We start from the raw sequence: 21118 nt of genomic DNA, 5'->3' as shown, positions 1-21118 counted from the left end.
TTTCCCGAGACTGATTTAAAATGGAGTAAAGATCTCTACCTGTTCAAAGATGAATTTATTTGTTGGGGAAATAAACACAAATTGCTCACCATTAAAATTTGACCTGATCTGCCATGACACATTTTTTGTTTTTGATAAACCATTGGTTTTTTATGAAACAAAACATTTCATTAATGGGACTGTAGAAGTTAAGTTGTATTTTTTATTCAGCCATGGTGAAATTAGTCAAACAAAAAGTTTTAATTATTAGTAAATGCCTTTTTACAAAATGGCAGTTGATGTGTCGCATATATCCGATGAGGTGATGACGAAAGCTGCACAAAACATGACATGCAATACTTCGTAGCGAAACATCCTTAGACTTAGCTGTAATTGGTGGTAATATTTTTCTGAGTTTGATGTTTGTCAGCATATTTTGTACACTTCTTGGAAATTTTACTAGGAAGTCACATGTGTTATTTTTAAATAATATTTTTAGGTTTAGATCATGTTTTCACTAATTTTGATATAGATAATTTATTACATCGGCCAAGCTTAAAACTAAACTTGAAATGTAATTTCTAAGGAAAATGAAACAGAATTATTGTTGTCTGGAATAAACTTCTTTTAACCTGGTTTAAAACTAATTCCTTTCATTAATTGTGTAAACCTACCACTGCGATAAAAATTTTCTAGCTTTTCTCATCTGAATATCACACTGCACATGAAGCAGCTACATGGAATATACAAGAGATAAACTTAATTTAGACGTACCCAGACTGTTGATTTTGCAAGTTCCAATTAACTAAAAAATATTTATACTCTGGGGTTCACGATCACATCAAATACACTTGATATGTATTTCATTGATAATTATTTCTAGTGTTGTCAAATAAAATCCTCGGTATGCCCTCATTCATGCTTCTGAACAAAATAAAATGTTACTTAATAAAGGAACAACTATAATAAACAGGATGCTAGAATTGCTTATATACAAGTCTTCATTATTTTATTATTTTTCTCAATCAGCTTGGGGTAAAACAGAACACAATATATTACAATATAAACAATGCAACATTGCGACAAAATTAAAGCCACCAAAAACTACACGAGATAGTTTTATACTTTTTGTGGCTATTAGACTTTTAAACATACATACACACAATCACAATGTTCAGGTCATAAATTTTTTCAAAAAAAAAAAAAAAAGTAAGTTTATGAACTAGATTTTGGTTTTTAAATCAAATGTACTTTACTACGTATGAATTTGGACTACATTGCTAATACATATACTGTAATGGTGAAAATGTATATACCATATCCTGACATAAAATACTATTCTGTTAAATCAAATGAAATGGTGGAGGTGTAAGAAATAAAGAGTTCTTATAAATTGTTTCTACTCTTAACTAATTGTAATTTTGCTATAGGTACAACACTTGATTTTCATGTAACCTCAGTCATTTTCAAGAGTTACTCAGCACACATCCGAACCCATGAAATTCAACTAAAGTTTTGATAAAGGAGTGAAAACTTGGATGGCATTAATAGAGTACTTTGAATCATTAACAATATTTATTTTAAACTTTGTGCAATTTTTATTAAAACAGACAATTTAATCCTATGAAAAGATGGCAGTGTAACCACTTATTATTACTACAGAGAGAACAATTATAATTTTAGATTTAAAAAAAAATACTTTGAACTAAACAAGCCTAAAAGTCTAACTTTTGGGATCTGAAGATGAAGTTGAAAATATGCTGCAACATGAGGTTACAATATATATATTTTTCTAAAATTCATATTTACAAGTTGAGCTAAAACAACTATCGCAGTACAGATGGCAAGATAGGCATCAGAACGCACAACAGAAACTTATGATACATGATGTACTTTGCGGAAAGTTCATATTGCAAGTCCAAAAATTTAGTACTAATACAAATAAGTTCAAAGAACAATGATTCTGTTCTTGCAAACAAAGCAGAATGACAAAAGATACAAAAAATTTAACCCTATATTATGCACAATAACTTTCCAAAACATTTAAACATTAAATTCCGTTTATGGCAAAGTAAATTAAGTGTAAACACCTGCCATATCATTTTTGATTCACAATAGTGCTGGAAAAATGATTCTCATTAAACTTCTATCTGCTACTTTAAATCACAACTTTATTTTAGTCCCTAACAAATAAATGTTTACTGCAGCAGTATTCTTAAAACACTTTCTTCCATTCCGACATTAATTGAGTCCAGAAACCCAGTGCTTGCCACAGGTCCTGTTTATAGTGAAGGGTCCTATGTAACAAATATAGCCTTTAAAGGCATTCCAATTAATGAGGTTTTTCCATGCACCGGTCTCCATACTCACAACTAGACTATGGGTTTGCAATAAAAATAACCAATGTGTGCTATATAGAACCAGAAGTATTGACCATTATTTAAAAAACACCACATACTCTGTTTTATAAAAAAAATTGGGAAATATAAAAAAAAAGAAGTAAGCAAGCCTTTCAGTACTTCTCAGTGATGTGCAAACATCTAACCTTGGTAACAAGCAAATTCACATGTTCTCATGTTGCAAATAAATTTATAATACAAAACTCTTGATACAAAATTTAATGTAGAATTATTTGAAATAATGTAGAGCATAATAAATACATATATGCAAATTGTTTTTTTTTTTTTCAATTACATATCTGGACGCAAATTACATGTAGTTTCCGCACCCACTACTAGAATTAGCTGTCGCAGCAGCTATGTCGACTTGAATCATTCCATTTGCAGACCGAAATTTCAAACTATATAATGAAATGGCTTCGATAAAAGCGGGGGAAAAAAAGAACTTGAAAAATTACTAAACCTTATCTTTCGACAAGGAATTTTTTTTAAATACTGCCCATCTTTTTAAACAGTTAATACTGTAATGTTTCCCTTTGTCTCTATGAACTTTGGTTCATACCACCTGCCACAGATAGTAGCACTTTGGTTGCACATTTTTGTTCCATTCACAAAATTACTCCTACCAAATGCTGTATACCGAGAGTTAAGATGTTACACATCAAAATTAATAAACTGCTAGAATAAATCAAACCTAATTTTAAAATTTATACAAGACCCCTTCATTATGTGTCATTTAATTTTTACCTCTGTTATGTATTTTTAAGAAATAATACTAACAACTTCTTGGATCATTCAGATGAATTTTTTCCATTGTAATTAAAGGGTTAAAATATATTTAGTATTTGTTGTTCAAGTCGTCAGTCTGCAATCTGGCTTGATGTAACTCATACTGTTCTATCCTTCGCTCATAGTTTCTTCTCTGTTCTCCCCGCACTAACACATCAGCTTAAGTAGACTTTGTGCAATTTTTTACCCATCACGTTCCCCTCACACATCGAATTATCAAACTTACAATGCATTTAAAAGTATCCCAACAGCCAGAATATTATTTCAAATTTCCATTATACGTAGCCATAAACTTTTGTCCTCACTTGCAACACATTTTGTTTGTTTGCTGCTTCATTATCCACCAAATCATCGGCATTAACTTAATTTTCTACCAACTTTCACAATTTTATTTGATCCTTTCAGCATCGTTAAATGTTTAAGTCCTTCCAACAAACTTTTACCAGCCAAGCTTCTGATAACAGAAATAGCTTGTCATCAACAAATGGCTGAGTTTTCTATCATGCTAAGTCAACTTTTTAATGATAATCTCATTGTCCACATATCATCTACCAAATCTGGGTGAACATTATTTATTTTCTCTATCCGCACTTTCTTCTAACTCCTCACTTCTTCTTCATTCGGTATGCATAGGTGCCAGCTTTTTTTTAAATTTCTATGTTGTAATTGAAAAGTTCTCAGATGCAATGTAACATGAATAATAAATAATGGGATGTATTGAATGCTTCATTCTCACCATTTTGGTTAGTTCTTTTCCCCTCCCCAAATAAAACGGCATGACTCGACTAGACCCGATGATTGTGTGCTTCAGGAAATGAATGATCACAAGGGATAAGGTCTTTATAATGCAAGAAGTTAAAAAAAAAAAAAATTAGAAAAACGGGTACTGTGTTAATATTTACGACAAATATGCAAGAGCCAAGTATTGTGCATATTTTTGATTTAGTAATATCAGCCATGGTACCTACTAATCATATATATTTTATATAATTATTTTAATATCAGCAAGAATTTTACAAGCTACCTTTTTGTTATAGTTCGTCCCAGGCCTTACAGTAGGTGCAATTCAAATTTACTTTTATAACCTAAAAAATATTCTAAAGAATCCATCCAGTCACTTTTTAACATTTTTTTTTTTTTTGAGATCGTTGAAGGCATCAGGTAATTTTTGAATGCTATTAATTCCACCAAAAACAATTAATGATGACCATGTGACTGGTGCTATAAAGTGATGTCCTTTAAGTGCCTTTTTCCTAATCCATGTAGATGGTGAACCCCAGCAATATAAACTGTGCATAATCCTCGAGAGAAACTACTTGCATAACCTCTAACATGTATGTGTATATACATAAGGGCTGTTTTTTCTTGAAAGTCTGATGAGCTGTATGAAAAAAAAAAGACAAATTAACATAACATATAAATTTTACCACCAAAAAATTAGCAGGGTCCTACTTATTTTTCTACAACATCGCAAAAACGATTGAGGCATTTGTTACATCGTAAAAAAGATTCTCGGTGCTTTCTTCGAAGAAGTCAGCCGCCAGTGAATAGAGAGAGATACAGGGCCAGCGCCTGGGTCTCCCTCTCCCTCACGATGCCGCTGTGAGGCGGGTGGACTAATAATGCGGCGCATGCTGCCCCACTATTCGCAAATCTCGCGGTAAGTCTTGACGCAGGAGCCAGTGCGTCAAGCTATTAGTAGGGACCGGAAAAATTCGCGGGTTCAATGACCTGTAGGATGAACTCCATAGTTCTACGTACACTCGGTCAAATGCCACGTCCCAACGTAGCAGCCTGTGATTCGATAAAGCTTTGGTTGGGTGTTTCTTATTAGCCCAGAGTCATCCAGGTGAGTTGTGAACCAATAGCAGAGGCAGCACTGAGGTATAACGATTTGTATTTTAGCCTATCGCGATTTTTTCCGGTCTCTAGCTATTAGTCCATCCGCCTCACAGCGGCGTCGTGAGGAAAAAAGACACCCAGGCGCTGGCCCGGTACCTCTATTCACTGGCGGCTAACTTCTTCGAAGGAGGCACCAAGAAGATATTTACGATGTAACAAATGCCTCGATCGTTTTGGCGATTTTATAGAAACATAAGTACGACCCTGCTGAACCTTTGGGGAAAAAATTTTTATGTTATGTTAATTTGTTTTTTTATAGCCCATCAGAGGTTTTAAAAAAAACTGCCTATAAGAACAGTCCAATTGCTGCAAAATTAATAACACTGCTTTATCACACATTTTATCACACGCGACCCTTTGCTAAGGTTTGATCTCCAAATAAAAAAAAAACATAATTCATTAAAATAATTTTTATATTGTAGAACCTCATGCTGCAGTATAACAAACAGACGAAGTAACTTACTAATTAAGCTCTGTAATTCCTCTGAAAATAGCATTGGAATGCTATTTACTTTCGCACCTATTGCTCAAAGTATCTAATATGTAAACAGCAATTGCAATAAAAATTATTCATTCTGATTTCTAGTTTTTAAATTTAACAGACAGGAGACAGACACATATATATCAATATTACAGTCAATATACAGGTTAGATGAAATAAGCCATACAGTGTTGTAGTCGGATAAACTGAGATGTGAGATGATTCCAAAAATTCATTGAATAAAATTGAAATACTTCAAAAGCTGGACAATAATGCCATTAAGGGCATTTCACCCCAAACCGACTTGCATTTCATAATAGGAACGGTTTCTAAGCACTTCATGTTGTACAATCATTCTGATACTTAAAATATAGGTAAAGAAATTATAAGATGGAATCTTTCAAATTTTTATTTACTACCATTGCATTAATGACTTGAAATAAATTTTTCTTGCAGCATAAAATACTTTTGTAATAAAACAAACTCTCACTAATATAAAAAAATTTCTATAACACATTTGACATGGCGTAACAAATTGAAAACTTATATTAAAATTAAGTATTTGTACTTTTGAGCAAATACTTTTCTTTTTGCTCGACCTACAATGTGATGTCGACAAAACCTATCCACAACTATGCCACAATAAAAAGCAACAAAAATGCAGATAAAATTTACACTTGAGCACTACAGTCTATCACGAAATAAAAAGTTACATTCCAATCATGTATTGGCCAGGCTTTCATTTCAACAACATATTCCTACCACTCACAAACAAAAACTAAAATTCCAGATAAAATGGCAAGATGAGACAATACTGTTCAACCAAAGCCATTTTCCTCCACTCGGCTTGGAATCTGGCAATATCGACACTGTAACCTCAATTGTCACACCAGTTCAAAACTGGGCTGCAAAAAACCACAGAAAAATATGGTGGCTCCTTCAAAAATCTATAATAAAAGTTATTGTATGTGCAGAGAAATTGGTTTCTGAAGTTGCGTAAGCTATCTTCAATGTGGTATCACATGTCGGTCGCACTAACGGAAACTACTGAACTGAAATGATGCAGTCTCGTACGGGTATACGTGTTGATTCCTTCGTCAATATCTTGTTCCACTTTTCAAATTGTACGACACCATACATGCCGCCTCACAAAGGAACTTGACAAATGTCTGTATTTTTAGGAACATCACAAAAAAAATTCCAGATGTATCATCAACTGCAACAAACAACACGTAACCAAAACAAACCATGTTTGTGCTCTTAAAAAAAAATATTAATCTTATCCGACGGTGACTGCTGTACAAATGCCATGCAAGCGAGAACAATGAAATATGGGCGAGTGTGTACGTTACATATATTTGGCTTCAATAAGTCAACAATTATGTTTACCACAGTAAGCCAAAAGGGAAATAGTAGAACCCCTATTTAAAACTTTCAATAATAGTTCACAGTTTTTTTTTCATTACCTCAAAGTACAAGTTTTCCTTCCTTAAACATTTTTGCTTCTAGAAAATTTTTATCCTGGTCCCTCAAAAAGTGAGAAATAGAGGTTTTACTGTACAGTATGCACCAAACAAGTGCTTTGCGGAAGTGTTTCGATAGATAACGTCTGAGGAGCTACCTAGGCTCATGTTACAAGAGATACACAATGACTTGGAAACATTAAGAATATTCCAAGTTGCATTTAGTTAAACATTGAGACTCGGCCAGATTACAGCCGTTAAAATTTCACGAGCTAGCGTTTAGTAGTTAAGTTTGCATCCCTTAATCGACTTCAGAACCATTAGCATATTGCACCTGTAATAGATGTAATCCAAAATAGATAATTTACACTCTCTACCATATAAGCTTAGAAACATTCTATGTAGGTTAAAAAAAAAAATTATGTGAAAACACAGATTCATTCTTTTTTTTTAACTGCATAAATTTCAAATACAAATATCAATGGTTTTAATCTAAAAGTAAATTTACATATATTGTGTAATTAAATTTTTTTAGGAAAGTTTTAGTTCACTCGTAGCAAATACTATATAAATTCAGAGGCAGTCTTTAATATTTGACAGCATGACTTCTGAGTGCCTTTTTTCCAGTGAAAGTTTGGAAAGGCCACAGAAAAACAGAAAAGTCAAAATAAAATGTTTCAGATATTATAAATTGGCCACACAAATGATTGTATATAGCTACTACGCAGTAAAAAAAAATACCAGCTTTAACCTGGAATTAACAAACCTACGTTCTCAAACATCTGCTTCAAAACACAATAAGAACGTCACATAGAATATTTAAAACCAAGTTTACTTTACAGATGGTTGATTATCCTAAGTAACTCATTAAAAATGATAAATAACTGTAACTTTTAACATGATATTGATTACCACAAACATTCCAATAATTTTCTTTAAAATATCACTACTAATTAAAGCTAGATTCATTAACCTCAAAAAACTATGGCAGATAACAACCGAATTTGAATACAAACTTTACACCAACAAACATTTCACTATACAGACTCTCACTGCGAACAAATTAGTCTTATCAGCTTGTAGATTAAAGTTAAAATTAGCAGTTTCCAAACGTCCAGACAAACATGTAGCCAGGGAAGCTGACACATTGTGGTCGGCGTGAGATGCAGTGCAAAGAAACAGGATTTTTTTTTCATTAAGAACGATGAAAGTAAATTTAAAAAGAAGTCTAAACCTACCCAGAAAAAAATTGACTTGCTACACATTTTAAACTTCAAATTACATTCACTGTATATTTACATATACTATACACTCTGTACAATGTTACAGTCATCAGCACCAATACAAGTTAGTGTAATTTAACCTATGTTCTTTCATATCAAAGACACAAAACTATCACAGAGAGCTATCAGTTCAATTCCATTTGGGAACTGCTAATTCAAACAACATCCAACATCGTATCACTTAGTATCTGTAAGTTCTTAAGTAAAATTCTTTCAATATAAAACACTCTTTAAAAAAACACACACACATACCAAACGACAAGTACAAAACAACTACATAAAATTATGTACATTAAAATGTCACTGCCCGCAAGTACATACTTCGATAATTTACCTCATATTGGTTATTTTACAGATTCAACCAGGCTAGAAATCATCTTTTTCTGTAGGCTATTATTGCATGTTTACATTAACGGAAGCTTGTGGCATAGAGGAATGTTGGCTGAAGTCAAACACCAGCACTACATGACACCTAACATTTGTCAAGAGTTTTGTACATTCCAAAGTATGTATTTTTCTGATTAAATTAATATATAGAACAAATTTTCTCAGTTACCTGAATGTCTATAAAAATATGTCTGCAACGGCTACACCCGAAAATCCAATAGAAAAAAATCATAGGCTATCTTAATCCACAAATGACATTTTCTGAGAAAATGAGATCTATCTTAAGTACTTGCAACTCAAAAAATCATTTAAGCAATCTTTTGTGTCCTAAACCCCAAACATAATTTAAAAAATTTTAAGCTAAGAAATTTTTTTTCAAATATCACTTTTTATATTTTGTGGCATTAAAACTTGTCTGAATTATGAATGCAATAACACTAAATTTAAGTTGAAGTATAACAAGTAATAATGCATTTTCACTTTTTCCAAGAAATATAAACTTTATATAATTATAAAATCGGAGAGAAAACGTCACTTCTTTCAACGTTTGTCCATAATCTCAAAATATATTCGTTAATTTTTATTTGTAGCATGTCTATCAACAGTTAATTAAGGCTAGTTGAAATAAGCTAATGAACATAGGCTGAAAAACAAACCAATTTTAAAAGAGTACTCAAAATTAGGCCTTGAACTAGGAAGTAGCGAGGGGACACTCGCTGCAGTGCTGCCAATGTTTATGGTGCTATTCCTCCCCCGATTGGCCACTTCACACACGTGCTGCGAACCTAGTCAACTCTCCTTGCAAGTAGACAGCCCACTACAATCCTGAAAATCCATCATCACAACCCTCTCTATGTATGACAGTGCACAGCGAAACCCAACCTTTAACGTATCAAGAAATGTAAATAGAAAGGCTGACAACTCACTCACGAGTGAGTAAATAAGATATAAATGGAGTGCATTAATTTTGCGATACTTGTAAAGGTTGAAAATAAACAAAATGAACCATTCTACCATCTGATCCGCAGTCCAAAGATCTTCGCCCAAGAATGAACCAGGGGTCACTCTGCGGAAACTGACGGTAAAAGTGTCGAGGAAACGTGAGATGTGTTTCTATTGGTAGGCTGGAACAATTTGAAGTCACTACAATCGATTGAAGCAATCGTTAAATGGTTGATGAAGTTGCCACGAGATAGCAGCTCATAAGGTAGCCACCTTGAATCTGTTGACTTTAATAATAAATATTGAAAAATGATTCCAGTATTTAAAATCTATTACAAAGTTAAGTGGTCTGAAATTTAAACATATATTCTTAAAAAAAAAAAAGCCTCTATTTTGTATAAAAAATAATTCTGATGAATTGAAAAGCTTTATTGAAGCTTTTAATTAAAATAACCAGCATTACGAAAAATTGAAATGTAGGTATTTTACGTAGGAAGTGGTTATTAAGATAGAGGGGAAAAAAATTTTTTTTAAATAAAAGTACTATAAATCATTTAAAATAGTGTATATCATTCATTCTCTTCTTCCAAATATTTTTGTTCAGTACTCAAAACGCAATGGTGCAACAGTAAATGTGGTAAACAATGATGAAAGCAGTTTTTTTTAAACCCATAATGCAACAAGCTTTTAGTGAGCCACTCTGATGTAATTAGTCGGGTAAAATGTTATGAAGACTTGTCTGTCTTTTTATACTAATATCATACACCTGGATGAAATAATTTGTATAACAAATCAAAATATACTACACTTAATAGTATAGTTTCTGTAGGAAATGCAACAAAGAAACAAATTTATTAACTACATTCAAATTTTAGAAAGTTTCGCACAGTGAAAATTCCAATTATATCACTTCCCCCTGTCACTATGCATGGGGTTGACTCTTTTCTCTACATTCTATTTTTTAACTAAGAAATGTTAATATGCATGTGATTATTTAACAAAATAGACTGCCTTGTAAATGAGCCAATTACAAAAATATTGCATATTTTTTGTCAAAACATTGTTACTTTGTTTCAAGACATTAGTACCATTTTGAAACCAAAGACATTATATGCACCTTTTAAGCATAATCAACATTTTTTTTAAAAACATACAACAAATATAGCTGATTATAACATGTATGAAAATTTATTAATATGTAATCTAATTGCCATACTTATCAAATATCAATATTATGTTTCTATCAGTTTCCAAGTTTACACTAACATTTTCAGTATTCTATGGTACTTTAATATTATTGTGACTAATGCATGTTTTTTTTTTATTTAATACCATTTTCATGTACATTTTATGTTTATTATTGTAGGTGTCATGTATGTGAAGCATAATACTTAAATAACAGAATAGGTTATTACTAATTGATCAAGAGATATTCACCAAAACTACTGAGTATGTATCACCATGAAACACTTTTAATATAGAATATATACAGTCAGCCTTGTTAGGTTGAAAAAATGAAAATTAATATTAAAAAATAAGGCTGACTGTATAAGCCTTCAGAGTAATTTAGCCATTACAGCTAGTGATAAAAGTGTTAATCAGTAAAAAAAAGTTAGAACTGAATCAGTCAAGAATAAATATCCTTCCCAATTTTTAGCCTAATTGAAATGTGTACACTAAAACTAAGATCAAGTAGATTGTGATACATTAAGCTTTTTTTTAAAGTGATTTTTGAATCTCATTCCACAACTAAGCTCAATATAAGTTATCCAACAATAAAACAGCCATCGGGTAACAGAAATGATTTATAACCTGGGTTGGATATTGCTGTATTTATAAATATGAATGTATCTAGAAGAACAGACTATGGCACATTACTGCGTAACAATGAATATACATTTAACCAACATGTCTGGTGAAATTTCTATACAAAAATTTGTGTGAACATTATAAATGAATAAAAACAGTTTTATATTCATATTAAGAAAAAATAATATTGTGCATTTTTATAAATGTTGGAAAACTACTCTCACACACTTTTCAACACAATAATAAAAAATCATGCCAAAAGTAGGAAAGTGCAAAATTTGGAACTGTAAAAAAAAAAAGAAACCTAATATATATTAATAAACTCTTGCAGTGAGATAAAAAACAATTAGATGTTCCAGTGCTGACATATGCAGCACGAAAATAATTTATAATGTAACTAAAATATATTCCACATGTAACATAATATATATCTACTCAAGTAAATATATGAACTATAAAAAATTAATTACAATTGCACAACTTTTAGATTTCATGGGGAAATCCAATATATCAACAGTTTCAAATTACAGTGAAAGTGGGATTGCACAACAAAATTAAACTGATTACACGAGTGACCAAATTTACCCAATATCATCAAGTTATTAACCACAACTCCTGGCCTTCAAATTAAGCCTTCTCTACACACCGTCAAAACTGCAATTTCAGCGGCCATCCAACTTCCATTTCACTGTAATTCTACAACTAAAATCAAACCATTCAACAAAGTTAAATGTTTTTATCTATGTACATAAAAGATATCTGTACAAATGTACACGACCGCCATGCAGCATTGGCTGCGAGTTAAGCAGCGCAACATGTAGTTAAAAAAAAAACTGATCACTATGATTGTTTTCACTCTGCAGCCACGTGAAATTTTATTCACTTTAGAGACAATCTATACATCATAACTCAATAGAATAAATAAAATATTGTTTTCCGAACTAGTAATCCCAAGTATTTCAACATCATTCCACTGATGACACAAGAAATTTGCACATTTGCAGTAGCAACACCAGGGCTTGAGAGCTTACCCTGATAGTAGGACGAAAATTATGTCCACTGCTAATAGAATTCATTGAAAATCTTACTCAGGGTGTACACACAGATCTGTAATTTTATTTTCATCTGGCTTCTCCTTGACCAAAATTTCAAATTTACCTGACTTAGAAGTTATACTTCTTAGATGCGTTAAGAAAAAAATTAGTGAATTTTTTACAATGCACACGCAACATGCGACAAAAATTGACAGCACGTAAAAAGGCTACATACAAATAAAAATGATATAATTTAGTGATCTATATAGAATACTGGTCCATAAAATTCAAAACATTTATTTATTGTGAATATTAGTAATAGATATCATGTTTATGAACTTATTCAAGTGTATTTGTGTAAGTGTGGTTATGTTCCCGAATGTATAATTTATTTCCATTATAAATTATGATTTAAAATTAATAAATTAGAATAAACATTCAGAATATTTATTGATTTTTATTATCAATTAAAATTTATCTCGGTTATTTTACTAATTTTTATAATTTGATTATATTCATACTTTACCAACCATATTCATATCATTCCAATCATTTTATATTATTTCTATTAATTATTTGCATGCAAAATTAAAATTAGGTTTTTATTATGCCAAGTAAGTATAACGTCTCTAACACGCGCGCATAAGGACACACAACCATTATTATATTTTTTTATAATTTACCTCTTTTGCAATATTCTGAAGGAAATAAAGAATATCTAGGTATCCCCATTGTCAGCCTAGTTCACTCACCACTTAATTCACTTTAAAAAGAACCTTGCATTCGCCATCTAAGAGTGTGTACGACTGCACTAAAACACCATCTAGGAAAAAAAAAATTTCATAAAGACTGCAACATGTCATTTACCCTTACAAATTACTATTACTAGGGAATTTCCATGTCTTCTCCAGGGTTTTCAGTAAATTCCCTGATCAGTTCCAACTTCCCTGACTTTCCAGAATAACGTGAACTCCCTGTTAACAGAGGAAATGCAGTGCACGTAGATCACAGTCACAGTTATGGCGATGATAAAAAAAAAATCCAAAGATTAAATGTTAAGTTGTACAGGAAGTTATGGGGAGGGGGGAAACCAAATTATCTCCCCCCCCCCCCCCCACCAACCCGAAGACCTTAGTATCTCCCAATGGCCCTGGCAAGAACACAGAATCACAAATGAATAGAGACCGGAAAAATTTGCAGGTTCAATGACCTCCAGGATAGACTCCACTATCCTCTACACACTCGGGCAAATGCCAACTGTTCATTGGCTGTTGACTTGCTAGTAGTCTCGACTGGGCGGCCTGTGATTCGACACTTCCACGAGTGAGGGCCTCTAATTGGCCCTCATTACTCCAGATTAACCGGGAACCAATGGGAGAAGCAGCACTAAGGTTTAATTATTTGAATTGTAGCATGTCACGAAATGAATCAGCGAATTTTTCAGGTCTCTACAAATGAACTATTATCACTTATTAAGTCAGATGTTTCAACTGTTGTTTCCAGAAAACCTGGAGCTTAACTCGAACTAGTATCAGGGACAAGACTATATGGTGAATTCCGATAAAGCCGAAATACACAGCAAAGCAGGTCAATCCACCATGTAACACAAATAAAACAAAACTTAATTAAATTAACCAAAAAAACCTAACCTTTCAATATATTAAATTCAATGAATAAATTATTTAGCATGGAGCTAACACCAAAATGCATGTACTAAACAGGTTGGAAATATTTTTTTTTATATACTGGAACTGTTATTGGTAACTAATTTTAACATAACTCCATTGGTACATTTTTCAAACACACATATGCTTGCTGATTTATTTTTATTGATCCTAGTAACGAAGCCTTCTTATTGCAAATTATTATATTGTAAAAGTGAATGTATGTCATGTATCAGTCAAAGTGACACTGTATTGGAGATGTATCACTGATAAAGTAAGTGAGTTATTTGTAAATAAACAGAGGTCATAAAAAATAAAAACAATAACACCAAAATCTATTGTTTTAAAAACAAAATTGTTCTAAAAATAAAACCATAAAATCTTGTCTCTAATCAAATTTAATACATCACAATCGATAAACTTAAGAGTAAAGCACTTTCAATGAGGACAGAAATTTAATACTTCACGCGCCAAAACTAAAGTTTTAAATATTTCTTGGTATCGCCAAAGCAACAAGGTGTAAAACAAGATAACACATTCCTACTTTACATATTTTGTGGTGCCTGTGTATGTTTCGTAAGTTGGAGGAATGAGTCTTTGGTGTTAAATAAACATGCTTCAAAATGCAAAAAGTATTTACTTAAATCATCTTGAAGGGAACAAACAATACGGCATATGATGCGGAACTGCCAGCAATTCCAATTCGCTCGTCAATTTTCTTACACAAGTTTATAGATTATGATCACATAAAAAAAAAAAAATCTTTCAAAATAACAATAATAATCTCCCATGGAAATAAACTACACACATAGTACTGACAAAAGAAAAAAAAAATTACTTAAGAATTTTGTAATTATAAAATTATTTTTCATTTAATACATTACAGTTTAGTCTGTAGCTGCACGACTATCACAGCAATATCATCTTAAAACTAAGGAGTTAACGCAGGATTAGAGATAACCTGTAAATACAGAGAAACAGCAAATAAAAAAAAACTAATGCAATGATTTTCACACACATACACCTTTCTTATAGGCCACAACCTACAAAATTACCCACACATCCTCTGTAAATTTCAAGTGGTAGTATTTAATAAACCATTTAACCTCAGTTCTTAAGCATTCAAAGACACTTCCTAGACCAATTTTTTTCTCCTTAAAATGTTGTGCTCTACTATAGGATGCCTTCATTATGCCTAAAAAAACTGTCCACATATTTAAATTGCAAAAACTTACATGGAAATGTTCACTAAAACATGAATTTTCCAGGAAGACGTTACGTATGTATTCAATTTTTCAACTGGGAAGGAATGAATAAATTAGGGATTAAGAGGGATTAGGCCCTGCTATTATTGATTTCTTTTTAAATTGGCAAAAGCCAGCAGCACAGTTGTGGCTAGACGAACCACAGGACACAGCTTTGGACACTTGTTCAAGTCAATTTTCATGAACTAGAAGGATGTCCAATCTAATCTTTTCCTGACCAAATTTTCAAATTTCCCTAACTAATTTTTTTTTAAATAATTTATTTTTCACAATTTTCTGAAGAAAAAAATCAAAAGGAAAATCGCACCTCAAACATCACACAGACTTCCACACTACCACACACACAATTATACTTAATTAGTTTGAAACAAGAACAATATATAACAAAAATTAAAATTCAAACAGAACCTTCCATTTATGCCATTTCATAGTGTGTACGATTATGAACTAAAAAACACATCTAAAAAAAATAATACTTCACAGTCTAGGTGATGGCAAACTGAAGCATGATACATTTCCTCTAAAATTAGGGTCACTGAGGAATTCCCTGATAAATCCCAACTTCCACTGAAATTTTTCTGACTTTCCAGAATACAGACACCCGGGCTAAACCAACTATTATGATAACTGCAGCTGCTCGAATGACATTATCAGTGACTTCATTCCGGCGGTTATATGTTGAAGACTGTTTTTATTAAGACCCATGCCTTCCCGGGCACACATACGGTGTGCAAAGCTTCAGGAAAAAACTATGCAATTTGAAAACTGCTCAAGGTATCAGTGGGGTCTGTTTACAAAAAGCATTTCAGAACCACCATGGGCGGACGCGTAGTTCAGAGTCCGTATTTCATTGTTAAAACTGTGTTTTTAGGAGAGTTAAAATGGCTAGATCACATGTTTTCAAAATAATGTTTAGGCATGAAACATCCAGTAAAGATTCTTGAAAATCACTCAAAGGACTTGCATTACACCTTTATCTTCACTTCTCCGTCATAAGACATGGTTACCGCTCAGATCTCATAGTTGCTCTATGCACGATGGTAAGACTGCATGCCAGTTCAGAGGCGATACCGTGCTAGAAGCACCAGCGAGCATCTCTCTCGTAAACCCGCCGCTCTAACACAAATACACCCCTGACTAGGCATGCCCCTTAACACTAGACGACCAAGCAGAAGAGCTTGGAAATATGTATGTATGCCCTGTGCAAACCATTTTCCCAAAAAGTAAATTATAACAAAGAGACGATGCGTGGTCATGAGAATGAAGAATGACATTAACCTTGTGTGAAGTAAAAAAGTTAATATATTTCTTTACTTTAACAACATAAGTAATTTCCGGCTTAATTCCAGTTTCAAAAACTGAAAGATGACAAATCAGGATTTTTGTGGTTGCCAAGAGCACGCACAGGAAGACGGAAATTACGATGCCTACCGTCACTTAATTCATACGTAGTGCATACACAAAATAAATGTATGTAGTATTCATCACAACGAATGCTCACAGTTAACGGGAGTACTGAATGCACACACTAAACAATAAAGTTGTGATAGTGAAACTGCAAATTGTAATCAAAAATTCAACATGAACTTTGCATTAAAAACAAATTTACTTTTTTTTTGCAACATTCAAAAATATACTACACAGTATAATTCTTTGTAACATCAAAGATACATGGAAAAACTTCTTCCACTGCAACTTTACATAAAATGGCTCTCAAATTCTAAAATAAAATTTCTAAAAATCACATAATTATGCTAAGTACACTGCACTGTTAAATGCCATTCCTGGCACTGATCAATAAAAATTTTATCACCTCAAATAACTATTTAAATAAAAAAGTATAAATGTATCATGTGCAGTGATACAAGCAGAAAATAAACTTTTAATTATGCATCAACAGAGAACTTTTAAAAGCAGTTCACGCATGAGCAAATAATAAAACATTCTAAACAAAATCTATGCATTATAAATCTCTTTTCTGAAGAGAAAAAAAACTGTAAGCAGACATTAACATTTCAGGATAAACATGCTGTAGTATAAATGGCTTTTTACGTTTTTATTTTCAGCTGCCATATATCTACCAGATAAGCCATTGCAATGGTAGATTTATAGGTGTACTTGGGAAAGGTGGGAATAAAAACAAAATTAAATGCAGCAACATCTTTGTAGTGTAGGTAACGCAGTTTACTGCAATAAAAATTGATTTTTTTAAGCGGACTCCTGTAGAAGCAATTATGCCGTTCAACAAACTGACTTTTGCACAGTGCAGTGGCTGTTTAAGTACAGTCCAACCCATGAATGAGTGTAACCTTTTTGACAAGTTCGTGGGAGGCATTAAGGTGGGGTCTCACACGCCAAGTCTATTTTTTCCCCATTTTCTTATCATTACTATTAGTTAAAATATATTTCTCTAACTAACACTACATTTCTCTTGCATTCCTTTTTCTGTCACAAATATTTCCAACAGATATTTCCTATGGTCGCACAAGTTTTTATAATTGTTATTACTTGCACGACTTTCACAGCAATTATATCACAGTTTTGTAAAAACCTCTTGAAAATATTGTGACAGAACAACAACTGCAAGAGAAGTACAGTGCTAAATTTACATAAATAGCCCTTAACAAACAGTAATGATGAGAAAATAAAAAATAAAATCAACATGTTGTGTTAATTAATCACTCACCACATTGGGTAATTGCGCAGCACGCTAGAATTCTTCTTTGCCCATTCACCACTGAATGATATCCTCAATAAGTCCCTACAGCAGCGATTCCCAAACTTTTTCAGCCACGAAGTCCTTCATGAAGTTAAAATTTCTCATGGAGCCCTACAAAACCTTTAGTCCTGTCTGTGTTCTACAAGGCATATTAAACATGACATGTACACAGAAGTATGATAATAAGGCTTACATATTAATAAAGGAAACAAAAAAAACAGTAAAAGAGACAATATTATTATTATTTAAACCTACAACAAGATTATATATCTAATTAAGCAGAAAGCGCAGTTTGGGGAACGCTGCCCTAAAGACCCTTTAACTTTTTCCCTATAATGATCCAAGACGCACAATCGCAGTCCCGATTTGTAGGCCATTATCCAAAGCGAGCCGTGAGACAAGAAGCCCACTTAAAAAAATGTTTCGCACAAAAAATTTCATTTCTGAACAGAGTTTTCATTCACTGCCACCTTCCCACAATTACTCCCGTCAAAGTTTTACCATTCGACTGGCACAACTTGAAAATCACTGTCGCAGTCTACCATCAACACAGATTCGAGGAAGTCAATTAAAAATGGTGACCACCACAACTATTAAAAACTAAATTGTTCCCTGTGTGATAGTATATGACAATTATTAATTTGTACAGCATTAAGAAAATGATGTAGATTACAAGTTAATATTTGAACTAAATATGGTGTGAACCAAATTTATATACATCCAAATGTAAATCTTAGATGCAACTCCTACTAGACACATCCGTTAATAATACAATTCTTTCTTCTCCATGTCTGCAAAAAAAAAAATGAAACATTAATTACATAATTGGTACACAGATTTGTTAAAACAAATATTTAAGATAATTTTACCTCAAAAATATTCACAAGTGGCTGCAGAGTACAATTTAAGATATAAAAAAAAAACAGAACCAAGACCTTGCATTCTAAAAGTTTAACAAGCAAAGAAAGACATCGCACATTTACAGGTTTGCAAGCATTTTGCTCACATAAAAAAACTTACAAAACTCTGTGGCATTGTAACAGCTAATACATACTGCAGTTTCAAGTGACAAACGAGAACCATTGCTATTACCGAGACTTATGTATCTGTAGTGTGTGTGTTTTTCAACACACTCAAAATCCATTAAATGGATATTGCACCTAACATTCAATAGTTACAAAATAAAAAGTATACTCCGAAAAGTATTCATCACGTGGGTGTACCAGTAACACAACACTGTAGGCACTACATGAAAACATTTACTCAGGATTACGTTCACATACTTTTAACAGATGCTCATAAAAAAAGAGACTAAACCATTAACAATGTGTAAGAGAGACCTACGGACTACCGTCAGTAATAATAACTCATTACTCGCAACGGTAATATTTACTAACATGTACGAGAGAGAAACCACGCTACTGTGTCTTTAAAAACCATCGCGAGACGTCGCCAAAGCAGCAGTATTACCAGGTTTCTAAAAAATATCAAATGCTGGACCAAAATTCTTTTTCATGCAACAGCACCTTTCGTAAATCACTTAAAATATATATATACTCTTTTCACAATATCTACATAATATTCTTTGCTCGAAAAGTCCCACATCACAGTGTGTCATTCGTAAAAAAAGAGTTACCTAGGTGTATTTCACGCATGCATGTTACAAGTGAAACCGCGGCCGTCACGTGCTGTGGGGGCGCTCCAGGGGGCCGGCTAGTCATTGCGGGGGGAGGCCGGCAGGGGGCGGGGGCGGCTTGAACTCGACGGGGCCCGGGGTGTTGGGGTTGCCCGGGAACTGGGGCGGGGGCCCGGGCGGCTGGTGGCCGAACGCCTGCGCGTAGCACTGCGGGAAGTACAGCTCGGGCTTGACGACGGCCGTGGGGGGGATGCCTCGGGGCAGCAGCCCTCCCGCCTGGTTGCGGTCGCCCATGGCCGCCAGCCCCGGGTTGTGCTTGGACTCTGCGTTGCCGGCCCGCCGGCCCTTGGCCGAGTGGGGGTTCATGTGGTTGTCTATGTGCTTCTTGACCTCGGGGTCGGTGGCGAAGCGCCGCCGGCAGTTGGGCATGGGGCAGCAGAAGGGCCGGTCGCCCTGGTGCGTGCGGGTGTGCTGGTCCAGTATCGCCTTCTGGCGGAAGTCCTTGCCGCACTGCTGGCACTTGTAGGGCTTCTCCCCCGTGTGGATGCGCAGGTGCTGGTTCAGGATGGTGCGCTGCCGGAAGTTCCTGCCGCAGTACAGGCAGCCGTACGGCTTCTCGTTGGTGTGGATGCGCAGGTGCTGGGTCAGGTGAGACTGCTGGCGGAACCTCTTGCCGCACTCGGGGCACGGGTAGGGCCTCGACTCGATGTGGATGCAGCCGTGCTGCAGGAGCGTGGACTTCTGCTTGAACTCCTTCTGGCAGATCGGACAGCGCACGTACAGGGGCATCCCCGCGCTCCGGCCGTGCTGGATCACGTCCGGGAGGCACCCCTTGCCGGGCATCTGCTTCAGGTAGTTCAGCGTTCCCAGGTTCCCGCCGCCAAAGGCCGCGTGGTTGCCGCCCTTGGCGTCCTTGAAGTAGGACGGGTAGTGGTGCGTGCCGTCCGGAGAGAATCCTTGATCCGTCTGCTGGGACGACCCGTCCTCTCCGAACGTGGATGCGGCATCCTCTTTGTCCGGATTGTCTCCCGGGTACGGCACATCCTGGGGCCACAACGTGGGGGTCATTCCGTTCTTGAACACCAAGTGTGGGCTCACATCTGCAAACACAACACAGTTTCTGTAACCACACTTATACTTGATAACACTGAGCTGTGATAACTATACTTAATAACTCAACTACATACAACTACCATGAAAAATAAACAAAATGGTAACACCAAAGTAACTACACCGAAAGTTAAAGTCGTACACTGCTGTATGGAAACTTTGCAAAACATAAAAGTCTCAATGTGGAAATAAAAAACTTAAAACAGGCAAATACTAATTGAACTGAAATTTTTTACCACAAATGAAAACATAGTAC

At 34.3% G+C, this 21118-nt stretch overlaps 1 protein-coding gene across 4 annotated transcripts in view; it reads right to left on the bottom strand.

The window, feature by feature from the left end:
* Positions 1–962: 962 nt before the first annotated feature.
* LOC134538374 (myeloid zinc finger 1-like) overlaps positions 963–21118 on the bottom strand; it is a 55011-nt gene continuing 34855 nt past the window's right edge. For all 4 annotated transcript variants that reach the window (XM_063379640.1, XM_063379643.1, XM_063379641.1 and 1 more), the window contains exon 4: positions 963–20852. In XM_063379640.1, coding sequence (XP_063235710.1) covers positions 19834–20852 — 1019 coding nt within the window. In that variant the 3' untranslated portion in view covers positions 963–19833. The remainder of the gene's footprint in view (positions 20853–21118) is intronic.

Source organism: Bacillus rossius, chromosome 13 (genome assembly GCF_032445375.1).
Source record: "Bacillus rossius redtenbacheri isolate Brsri chromosome 13, Brsri_v3, whole genome shotgun sequence".
In the NCBI taxonomy this organism is placed as follows: domain Eukaryota; kingdom Metazoa; phylum Arthropoda; class Insecta; order Phasmatodea; family Bacillidae; genus Bacillus; species Bacillus rossius.
Note: the sequence above shows the minus strand (reverse complement) of the source record. Positions and strands in the feature narration are given on the sequence as shown.